This window comes from Trachymyrmex cornetzi, unplaced genomic scaffold, assembly GCF_001594075.2.
Source record: "Trachymyrmex cornetzi isolate Tcor2-1 unplaced genomic scaffold, Tcor1.1 scaffold358, whole genome shotgun sequence".
Taxonomy (NCBI): domain Eukaryota; kingdom Metazoa; phylum Arthropoda; class Insecta; order Hymenoptera; family Formicidae; genus Trachymyrmex; species Trachymyrmex cornetzi.
In genome coordinates, this window is record NW_017298300.1 from 809228 (window position 1) to 822262 (window position 13035).

At 32.8% G+C, this 13035-nt stretch overlaps 1 protein-coding gene across 1 annotated transcript in view; it reads left to right on the forward strand.

Moving 5' to 3' along the window:
• The first annotated feature begins 399 nt into the window (after window positions 1–399).
• The window catches only part of LOC108763407 (STE20-like serine/threonine-protein kinase), a 43812-nt gene continuing 31176 nt past the window's right edge, over window positions 400–13035 (forward strand). The window contains exon 1 of the mRNA XM_018510997.1: window positions 400–1324. Coding sequence (XP_018366499.1) covers window positions 700–1324 — 625 coding nt within the window. The 5' untranslated portion in view covers window positions 400–699. The remainder of the gene's footprint in view (window positions 1325–13035) is intronic.

Genomic DNA, 13035 nt, shown 5'->3' on the forward strand with positions numbered 1-13035 from the left:
GCTGCGTGCGTGGTTCCTAAGTGTGTCAGTAGGATAACCGACGACGTTTACGTTTAACTGACGCTTCTGCTGGATCATCTGCGGGCTACGGCGTTCGTTTCCGTGCGAACAATTAACGTACGGTGCGCGACTATAAGCTGGTTGATGTTTGCGCAAAGATCGCCTGCGATATCGACGTTTGCCGAGATAAATTATAGTTGTTTTTACAACTGATTAGTGCCCGAGTCCCGAGAGAAGGATTTGAGCCCAGCCAAAGCAACATGTAAACATTGTATTCGTACATGGCTATAATAATATATTTTTGAATATGACCGAAACCGACTGCCCGCGATCGCGCTAGAATCGAAAGCGCAGATACAAGTTAATAAGAAAACTTATCAGGACCAAAGTCGATTGATACAAGACAATAATTATCGAATTATCTCTAAGAGTTTTTCCAAAAGATCGTTATTACAATCGCGATCAGTAATTATTCGACAGCCGAGAACCAGAAGACAATTTCCAACTGAAGCAACTGCTCGTTGTTTAGAATACAATAAGAGATAAGCTTTGGGATCGTTAACGTGAAAAGTTCGACTTGCATATGTCGATCGCCGATCTACCGTCCCCTGACTCTTTCTTCCTGCTTCTTTTTTATCTTTATCCGCGACGACAGTGACGTACGCGGCATAAACCGTACCCCGAGTTCGCCGTTTCGCGATGGAGGAAGATGAGAGTCTGGTGCAGGCGAACGACAGTGTCTCGATCCCATCGAAAAAGGAAAGCGGTTATTTCGAGGAAAATTGCGGTGACCTGAGCGACGTCATCTTCAGTAATTACAATCACTATGGGGCGCTCCTAAGCGTCGATACCGCCGGTATTTTGATCATTAACGAGACCAGACGATCGGATCACTGGGAGGAGAGCAGGCAAGGATCTTCCTTTTCTTCTGGTCTTGTTGAGGACATAAACGACCTTGACGTTAACGACTCTGACGAGGCTAAAGACGACATCATCATCAAACATCCTGAAGAAACTAAACGTAATGAAACGGAAATACCCGAGGTAGTTTATAGTCCTGAAGGCTCCAAGGAATTTGTTTATATCCACGATAACGTGGACTCCTCGGCAGTTCTTTGTATTCCCGAAAATTACGAGAAAAACATAGACTCCGAGGTACCGGTCTGCATTCACAAAAACTCAAAAGCAGTCGTTTACATTCACAAGAGCCCTGAAGTAATCGATTGTACCAAGGAGGAGGATCCGACAAATGTTGAGTGTGCTACCAGTCCCTCCACCATCGTTGAAGATTGGAATGATGCTGAAATATCTGTTTGTAACACAGGTAAAACCATCTCTGTCGATGATGTTACATCATCGTCGTATAGATCTTTTTATTCTCGCACAAGAAATCATGTCTTCATTATTCGTACTTTGCTCGTCCGGTGATTAGTTGTTCGGTTTCTCAGGCTTGCTTATCATCATCCCTCGATAGTTTGAAAACAATCGTCTTTCGTATCAAGTATCGTGTTTTGCATACTCATCGTTAAACTGAAAAACAGATACGATAAATTGAAACGTAAAAGAAAAGCAATGTGTAGCATTTTTAAAACGCGGAATTTATGCCGACCAGCGAATGTTTACTGTGCATGATATTTAGCAATGGCTTCAACAGGTCGTAAATACATACAGTGAGAACAAAAAGTATTCGTACAAGGAAATTTTTTATAAAAAAGTCTTATTTGTAGAAAATCAACATTAATTAGTAATTTTATACAATAAATACATTCTGTTCTAACATAAACAAACGAGCTTCGCATGTATTCCTGATTTTAGAAGCTAAATTTCTCGTCTGTACGAATACTTTTTGAGCATTCAAACAATACAATTTTTAATTTTCGCTTATTTTTTAGATGATATATTTTGTATAATTAATACATATCTTTTTGGTATATATAATTTTAAGAAACATACAGTCTATTTAACTCTTAATGAATAAATTGTTAATTATCCAACAAGAAATGATCGTCAATTAAACATCGAATCAACGTCAAATTGATGTTGAAATCATCGTATTTATATTGATTCGACATCAATTCGGTGACTCATTTCTCGCTGAATAATAATTACTTTTTAAAAATAAAGTTTTTTTAAAAAAGATTTTCTCTGTACGAATACTTTTTGCGCTCACTGTATGTATAAAGTACAGGCTTCTTAAAACCCATTAGGTATCGATCTGATTGTTTAATATTTCTTTATTCATTATTGGATTGCGTCATTCGCAATGCTCGTAATCGTAAAAATTCATAATTTGTAATGATATGTATTGTATTAATTTATCCCAGACACGATTTAGTTCCTTCAAAAGAAATAAATATATTTTCTTTACTTATTCTTTTGACACTAAAATGATGAAAATAACGAAATCTAAAAAACCTAAAAACACTTTAAAGAACGCATTACATATTTTATAGGTACTCTATTCTAATATTTTATTTTAAGAATTCTGAGAATTTGATTATACCTTTTAAATTATTCTTTTTAAATTGTATAGAATTGAAATGAGATAATTCTTAATACATTAACGTATTAATACATTAACGTGTAAAATGTTTTTTAATAAATTTAAACTGGTAAATTTAAGTCTGGACCTAATGATGTATATTCTTTAAATTTCTAGGAGTGAAATCTGATTCCAAAACAGTGAAAACTGCCACTAATGAAAAAAAGTTTATATATTTTTATTTTTTTTCAATAGTGGCAATATTTTCACTCTTTTGGAGTGAGATTTCACTTCAAGAAATTTAGAGAGTCATTATAATGATATATAATAAATGAAAAATCATTAAATGGATTTTCGTAACTTAAAAATTCAGACAGCTTAAACTTTTAAGACCACTAAAAGTTTAGACAATCCCTATGTGTCATTATATATATATATATATATATAAATATTCGAGAGTTTTGAGTCAGTACATAAAAAGAAAAAAAATCTGGCAGTTTTTTCATTAAATTATAAATTTTCAACTTACAAATTTTTACGTTGTATTGTGAAAATCTATTTTTCTATCGCAGATAGTTCATCTGATACGATTAACTTCATAAAAGGATAGAGAAAACAAATTTTCATGACAAATAGTCAAGAAAAATAAAAGAAAGATAAAAACAAAAAAAAAGAGTAAAAAAAATGTAAAAACAAGAATATTCTTTTAACAATATTCTTCCAGTTTTCAAGATAGTCTTTATATTTTGAGCAAAGAGAACTAAAATTTCTCTAAAATTCTCATAAATCCATACGTATGGCCTAGCATATGGCCTTCATAATATATTAGCTTCAATTTTATTAATGATAGGTGTGTATGTATATATGTATATATTTTCAGATGAAATATTCCCAATCCTTATTTTAAGATTTCACATCTATGTTTTTAAGATTTCACATCTATGTTGAGATTTTTCTAATGTTCGCTGCATTTTAAGATCAATACCTAGGCTATCTTTTACTTAGATTCGTTGACGATTCGGTGACTAATTTTTATTTAGCTCGTATGATTTTCTTCGTATGTAAGCACATAATGGTGAACTCTCGATGCGAATAATTCGGACTTCGACCTTACGCTCCGTTGTCGAATGATATTGTTCTTCATGCGTAAAGACTTCATAGACACTCACGTTTGTGCTAAAGAGAGAGAAAGAGAACTGTTACTTGTGCTTTCCATTATTTCCGCTTACAAGTGTTTTGCGTATTTGTCTCTGGAGTACACTGAGAAAGTCTAAATCGCGCGTCTTGCGAATCGTTTTTCGTGCCACACGTACTTCTATATTAAAAAAGAACGAATTATTTATTCCCTAATATACTCGCTGTAGTTCCGCATAAGTTTCGTATACGCATTTTTAGCGAAAGGGTGAAGAGTTAATATCACGACAGGAAGGGGGGAGATCTTAATCACTTTCTCCTGGTATATACAACGAGACATGACACGGCTGAAACGCGCAGGTTTTGTGCGCTTTCGAAACCGGCCGTGTTATTCTCAATCGAGGGAAGCTTGTTTTAAGTTTCCGGGAACTGACACGATGTTTTAATTTTATAAAAGGTCGAGTCATGAGCTTTACGAGAATTATTTTCAACGTCAGTAATTTTATATGTAATTTAATGTTCGTTCGACATTTAGCATGTTCGAGAAATTGCGAAGGGTCTCGATAATCCGCCAGAAATGTCCTGTTTCGTATTCTCTGTTCGCGTATTATCTACTTTTATATATGTGTGCGTGTGTATGTGCAATGTGTGTGTGTGTATAACGAAAGAGTTGCATGCCGAAGCTCCAGCAATCCGCGTTTCTTTGAGCGCAAACAAGTTAATCGACATGCGGAAAGGTGGTAGCTTATTCTCTCGTCGTTCGCTCACTGAACAACCGTACCGCATTTGCAAGTGTTATGGGAGATCTAAAAATAAACCACTATTATCAATGAGAAGCCGTATCGAAAGCCAGCACGAAAATATCCAATTACAAATGGTACGGCGTACGGACGTATTCACAGAATAGCCTCTTTCTCTCCCTGTCCTTGTTTAGAGATAAGACGCTGTATATTATATAACGTTTTATGCTATCGTGCATATAATGTAGGTACTTGTTGCTGTTTATGAAAGTCTGATTGATCTTGCAATCGGAGATAATATACTATATAAAAGTAACAAGGCAAGTATATTTTACACGGTCTGGCAGATGCAGTTTTTTTTTCTTTCGCGTACGTTTCACTGAGATTTATGGAAAAGAAATCATATCATAAGAAGAAATATCACATGTCGCTAAAAATAAGCGGGAAGATGCGACATGTTTGTACGTGAATATAACGTTTATAACGTGAGTACGTCGTGCGAACTTTCTTTGTGACGTTCAATAAAATAAAGAATCGACTCAACGTTTATTTTTCCTTTGTGTAAAATGTAACGATCATCCGTATATAATTTTCGTTGTACCAAAAGCGCGTTATATTTAACATAAACATGTGAAATTTAACGATTATACGAGAGAAATGATCGATATATACGCAAGCATTGCAGACAATAAGTACCTTGAATGATTGACGCAAAAACAGCTTCGACAAAAAAAAACAATTCGACAGCTGCGTTTTCCAAAGTTTCGTAAAACTTTGACGCAACAGCGTTCATGCATGTTGATTGCACTTAATATTGCAATTACAAAACGATTGCGATTTGGAGTGCCCATTGATATACGGGGTGTTGTAAAGAGGCTCTGTTACACGATACATTTAATTAACGAGAATTATTGCCTCTACTCCCGAACGTTAATAGTTTTCTAGTTTTACGGAAATAAAAAATAGAAACCCAAAAATTGATAAAACGATTGAAAAAACTTGATTTTCTAGATAATTTTGAACAAATATTGTTTTAATAAAAATTTTTTATGTTATTGATGATACAATGGATCTTTATCTTTTTTTAATTTCTCGAGATTATTTAGTGATATATAAAGAACTGATAAAATAAAGTTGAAAAAATAAAAATATATTTGGAACGTTATTAAAAATAGATTAGATACTTTCTTAACAAGGCTTTTTGTTTGAGAAAAATTCTAAATCGGTTAGGAAATGAGAGAGAGATAGCATTTGTTTGCATATTAACACGGATATATGTACTTATACGTGCCTATAAAAAGAATTCTCGGAAATAAGAAAAGGTTTCTGTTAAAACGATTCGAGATTGGGCACGTAGCTGCAATAAGCAATAGATACTCGTGCCGGATGGCCGTGAAAGATGCGGTCTTAATGAACAAAAAGAAAATATAGCTTCCAGGTGTCATGCCAGAAAAGCATACCGTAACTGACTCGATCATTTTCTAATAACGCGTATGTACTTCATATGGAACATGAGTTACTGATATGGAGGATTTAAACGGCTGTTTGTTTTCTATAAATAGTACAAGGTTACTTAAGAATAAACCGGTAAATATCGGCAGGATGAAGGGATGAACTTTGCATTTGCATTTCTATTCATTATATTTCTAGTTATTTCTAGTTATTTTTACTCAAAATATTTATATGTATATTTTTGATTGCGTGATGGCATGAACGGATGTTTACTGATTACAATGTCTTGGACTAATTTCATATCGCAAATTGACATTGAAATATATTGAAAATAAAAGACGGGTTGAGCATCGCGAAGGTTTAAATTTTAAGTTTAAAATTCAGTAAACTGCCTAGAAATTAATATTAAAACTTACGTTCCAAATATTATCTTTTGTGTACACATCTCTTCTCGTCCCAATGTACACACACATACGCAGTTCCTTTTTATTTTTATCAAAAGAAAGTACAGAAATTAGACACGGATGAGAGGACAAAAAACTTGATAAGTTCAAAAATATATACCAATATCAACGAAAGCATTGTCTGCTTGTTCTCTCGATGTACACGACGATTTGTCGTATATGCTGAACAGTGCTGTAATATTTTTTATCGATGTGACACGATACGATTATCTTGTCCAGGAATACCGACTACAGTTACGTACACCCGATACATCCAATGGCGTAATATGTGCAATATTTCTGTTACGAAAGTGCACCGAAAAGTGCTATCAAAGCCGTAATATTCGCTCGATCAGCAAATACTTCAATTATTGAGCGCAGAATTACGCAGCTACATACCACTTATTAATCGAGGAATTATGCAGCCATAAAAACGAGATCTTTGCGCAATTTGCATATCTTTGTTTTGAACGGAGAGAGAGAGAGAGAGAAAGAGAGAGAAGAGGGAGAATTATTATGTCCTTCAGAATTGTTGATACGAAATTGATACAGACCTAATTGTCAGTCACACTTTTACGACACGGTTAATACGATAGTTTTTTTAGACACGATTTCTTGTTGTTTGTATAACCACATGGTTATTCAAATAAATATTATTCAATTATAATGGCAATGTGATCAAGTTTTGATCACATTGTCATATATTACAATGTAATGTCACATATTGATATATAATGCAAATTACTTATTTAATATGTATGATATTTCCTACAACTAAATATATGATATGACAATTTTAAACTAAATTCTGGCAAAGACTTGACTACGAATTCATTAAAGAATTTATTATAAAAATTAGGAGTGTTTTTAAAATCTTTTATCTAATTTTTAGTTCTTTGTATGATAAGCAAATTAAATATTACTGCATTTTAGTCAATTGCAATAGATAACAATTTAATCACCAAGTTGTTTAATAAATTTCTCGTTTTTGATGAAGGCAATAATTTATCGTTGCATTTTCACGATTGTGGACAATTATAGTGTGTAGTTATCGTTGCTCTTTCCATTGCGACATTATGAGCGTGTATCGACTGCTTCAAGATAAGAGAAGACGATAAAAGCAAAGATTGATATAGCTCCACGTGTGTGGATATCGATGTCACAGCTGTGCGAAAATGATTTCCATGTTCATGTATAATGACGAAGGCAATTCGATAATTTAACGCGACGCTTTTCCGTATTACAAAAAATTTGTAATGCTATAAGATTGAAAAATTGAAATTAAAAGTTGTGTAAAAAAGCTACGCGAGTTCGAATACTTTATTCCAGAATCCGAAGAAAAATCTCTCACAATAAAAAAAATTAGTTATTACATACTTTTAATATATCCATTGTAATTAATTTCTTCAAGTTCTTAAAGGCTGACGAATTCGATTAGCTGCATACCGGCATCTTAAATATCCTACAGAGTTTCGTGGAATCGTTCCGGCTTCCTTCTCCAGAGAAAACTTTCTTACATGAATGGTAGGGGGAACAAGTTTGTGTTAGATTCTCAGAAATTTTAAAAGAAGTTCTCTAACGTGGCATAGTGGATGGAGGGGGTAATAATCCTTTAGGCTTGTATTACGCTTTAAGAAATAAGAAAAGTCCTAGTGGGGACAATTTCAGCCATTAGACCTTTAGAAATTTGTACGGCAACCAGTCCATGATCGTCTCAGTCAGCTGGCGCATGTATAGCGGAAAGCAACTTGAGCCGTTGCGGATATATGTGCCACTGTCGCAAATGCACTACTGCAGGAAACCCGTTATCGAACGGGCTAAAAGTGGTCTCTCCTCAATTTGGATTCCTACAGTGTGATTTTGCTATTTCTGATTGTCATAGGCAGAAGAAGAGGCACTGCGCAAAAATGATTTGTATGTTCTCTTCCAGTGTCCCAAATGGTGTTGTTTTTCGTAAAACTTGTGATTCAACTTTTCTCTGCAAAATGGCTAAGACAGTCAGCACGGTTTTTCTAAATTTTCCATTCTTATGATTTTAACAATAAAACCTTAAGGGGATGCTTGGAACGACGGTCGAACTTGATCGATATCGATAAAATAGATTCTTTATTCCAAGTAAAACATAACGTATATTAAGAAAACGTTGCATACATTACATACATAAAGGCTAATTCTATAATGTGCTTTTTGTTTCCTGTTTCTTGTTGTTTGTCTCTTGCCTTCTTGATCAAAAAGGCAAGAGACAAACAGCAAGAAACAGGAAACAAAAGCACATTGTAGAATTAGCCTAAGTAAACCATTAAGTAAAACGTTACGTACATTTTTTGTTTTGCTATATTCTATACATCTCATGAATGCTAGGTTATGTACTCGGATCGTATTTTTCCATTAGGCCTGGTCTACAATATATGTGGTGTAAGATATAAAAGTAAGAAATTGGCCAATCACAATCGATTGTTCTTCTCAGATTCGACTGTGATTGGTCAATTTCTTGCTCTTCTTACACCAAGCTTATTCCGCACTATCGACATGTATAATAGTACTGAACGGAGCATTAGCATCGAAACCTGGCAGACCTAGAAAGAGATAGAGCGACTACGGGGGTAGTAGTGAATCATGTAATCAAGGGCATTAAGTTGATACATTTGTGTTCAGAGTGTTACTTTTGCACAAAATATACACGTAGAAACCATATTTCAAATTTTATTTTGTATCTAATAATTAATGTAAGTTTAGAATTATATCATACTGCATTAATACCAGTCAATACTGTGATGGCTCCTGACTTTAAAGAATACACTACTGTCCTCCTTCTCTTGAAACAAATTCGACCAATAGGACAAGAGTAGAAAGAGAGTTCCGTGCCCACTTATCTACCTTACTCTTTCCAGGTCCGTCAAGACGAAAGATCAAAGAGATTTCGCCGCATGCTCCGTCCAGTACTATATGTCGATGCTCCGCACATTGTAGACTAGGCCTTAGAGGAGGACGAATCAAACATTTATAAAGTCGAATCGAATCGAATCTTCTTGAATTCGAAAATGAATCGAATTTGAATAAAATTTTCCTGGATTTACATTAAAAGCTAAAAAGGGGAGAAAAAATTATGTTAAAAAATTAAATTATTTTCATTTACAGATATACAAAAAAATACACTTTTATCATATTGTTTACTTTTTGGTAATATCTGTAAATTGAAAATGATTCATTTTCTTGTTTATTTAAAAAAGCTAGACGTTATTGAACGTACTTGAACGTTATTGAAAATACTTCGTTACTTTTAAATTTGGGAATTTTTTAAGTTCGAAGTTTTTGTTGAATCTTGAAAAAACTGCAAAGGATTACTTTCTAAAAAGAATGTCATAAATAAGACGATAATGAATTTCTTTCTAAAAGAATGTCAAAAGCAAGATCATAAATCACAAGAATGTATCTGATTTTTTGCTGCTTTTATTCTCTTTTTGAGATCTAATAAATCTTTTCTATTAACAGTAATATATGTATGTATGTAATATATACATAATACATATAAACATACATATATTATTGTTAATAGGAAAGATTTATTGAATATTAGGTCTCAAAAAGATAACAAAAGCAGCAAAAAATCCAGATGCATATTCTTGTGATTTATCGTCTTATTTTAATATATAAGAAAGTAATTCTTTGCAGTTTTATCAAGATTCAACAAAAATTCCGAACTTCAAAAAATTTCAAAATTTGAAAATAACAAAGTATTTTCAATAACATTCTATATATTTTAAATAAACGAGAATATATATATATATATATATATATATATTTATTTATGTGTGTATACAATTCAGTGGTAAACAAGAAAAATAAAAAGAAAAGAGGGAGGAAGAATCATATGAGAAAATATTTTAGAGGTCGAACGTATTTCTACGAGCTTTGTGCGTGAAATCGAGAACATTGACCTGACAAATATTTAGGAGCCATCAATTTCGTAGAAATTTATTCATTTTGTATTTTATGTTTTTTTTCTGCTCAAAGGTCACAATATGTTTGCACTTCTTATGAATAATAAAATTGACAGTTTTAACGATGTTCCATTGTGTTTATGGTCTGTTTTTTAATCACACTAATTGTATTCTGTTCCTTTTGCTAATTTATTATTAATTTTATTATTAAAATATCACATTAATTTGCATTCGATTCTTTATTCTCTTTGGAGAGAACAATAAATCGTCGCGCCGTAACTTTTTGGCAAGTATGTTATATAAGAACTCAACACTTGCTCGATGTACTTTTATCTACACATACATTTATTTATGCAATTTATTATTCACTTTTCTGTGAGAAGATGTGATCACAGTTATCACGAGCAGTTTTTGCATTGACGGTTGTTTTAAACCTTGGTGTCATCGTCGATGGAACGCATTAGCATTGACTAAATTAGCGATCATGCGCGAAGTGTGATGTGCTTGTACGCGATGTGCAAGTAGGACAATCGTGTCACATTCGTTTCTTTTTAGGCACAAATATTAGACGCATATCTGTTTCCTAATGCAGGTATTTTGCATGACAGTGGCACGTGACGGTCACACGCACATCCATCCTTAGTAAAGATAGCGTGCGGATTGCTCCGTATTGCAGATTGCTATATTTTATCTGAGAAATTAACTAAATAAAAAATTAGTTACCTGATAATTTCCATAATTGCATTGTAGAAACCCCTGGCTTTTGTTGCAGAACTGGTTATACTAATTATATGTGGCTGGTCTTTTGCACAAGTCATCATAAACTTTTTGTAGTTTTTAATACTGCGCAAGTTAAAATATGTTAAGTAGAATATATATTTCAAATAAGAATGTATTAAACGGATGGGGCAATGTACACGAATAAATATTAAGACGACGATTTTTTTTTAACAACGAAGACTCGATAACAGTGTCATTTATTTTGCATTAATTTCGTGTGTAACTAATTGAGAAGTGATAAAAATTACCTTATTCGGACGTTACACGAATAATAAATAACATTATACAATTATAACGATGAAATATCTGTATGGGGAACACGAGCTTTCTGGATCTTATTGTTTTCTAATCCATAATTGATGATGCCAAATGAACTCTTCGTTCTTGTATCTTTCGGAGTGAGTTAAATTGGTTCTTAGCGTGGCGCGCGTAATTCATTAAGATTTCACGTGTAATGAGAGAGTAAATATATATATATAATATATATATTTATATAAAATGGAGCTCAAGAACATGCATATTACTTTCACATTTTACCTCGGTTAGTTTTGGTTCGAGAAGCCCTTAGCGAACAAGAAATCCTTTTCGAAAATTTAATCCCTATAATAATCTTCCCATATTTCTCTGAATAATTAGCGCTTCATAATTAAGCCCTATTATTATTCGTTATTTATTGTGTTTTATAGAATTATTTTAGAATATACTGTTGCATAACACGACTGACATACATAATAAAATAATAACATTTATATAAATAATTGACAAGGAAAAATGCAGATATTAGCATGTAATAAAAAAAAATAATTCAGAAAAAAATGGATAAATAATTCAATACGTTCAATATATATAGATGTAATTGTTTGTATTGAAAATTGTTTATCAAAGTTTAATATCACGTGATCTTATTTTGATATTATTTTGCACATTGCTTTACATTGTATTTATGTTGTTTTTCCTTTTGTTTAAAAGTAAAAAGTTATTTTGTCATGTAGAAATGTATAGAATATAATTCTTTATTAAATGTATAAAGAATAAGTTATGATTTTTTCATTGTTTTCATCCATTGTTTTACAGTTATACTTTGTTATTGAAACAACATGCGATATACATTAATACAAAAAAGTGTATTATGTATTGTGTAAAAGTGTATTATGTATTTTAATGTTCAGCCTTTAAATCAAAAATATATGTTTCTTAATTGTACGATTGTCGAATGTTTAATATTCAAAGCCATGAATTTGCGAATAATTAATGAATTACTATGGTTGAGAAAAAAGTTGTCGCGTGGACGCCAAGTTAAGTAGGCCACGTGGCACATTTCGGTTCTTGGCATCGATAACGAGGAAAATGATTCTAAGGTCGCCGGAATCGCGACGTTTATAGCACGAACATTGATGGTATCTTTCCATTTAGAATTTATTATTTAACACTAAGTCTAGAATTGCTCTGGATATTCTTCCATTTAGATTGAAGACATGTTCGAAAAAATGGTCTGAAACTTAAATTTAAAAAGAAATAAGAATTTATTTCTGTCACTGTGTGTGTGTGACTATGAGATATAAATTTCACTTTTTCCGCTTTAAAAAGTGAAAGTTAAACCGTTTTATGGGTCTTTAATTATTAAAATAATTTATTAACTACACGAGAGAAACTCTTGAAAGAAATAGTTTAGAGCATATTTTTACAATTATTACGAATATGTTTTTTCAAAAATTGATCATACTAATTCGTACATATTGGACGCTAATTGTTTGGCTGTTATTCGTTTATGCATTGCTGAAGTACACGAGCGTCCCGCAAAAATCCCTGAAAACGTCTAAATTTAGCAATTCACGTATGCATATAGCACCAAGCATCTTTCTATTTATAGAACCCACATCGCGCATGTGTGCATGTATACTCGACAATAATCGCATTCGACCGTACTACATTCGTGACATTGGGATTTTGTCGGAATCGATCGGTTCTGTTTCGTATTTTTTTTTTGCGACAATTTGCGAAAAGAAATGTAGGGAAAACTGGGAAAAGTCAGGGAAATTGAAATTGGTCATGGAAACTGGGAA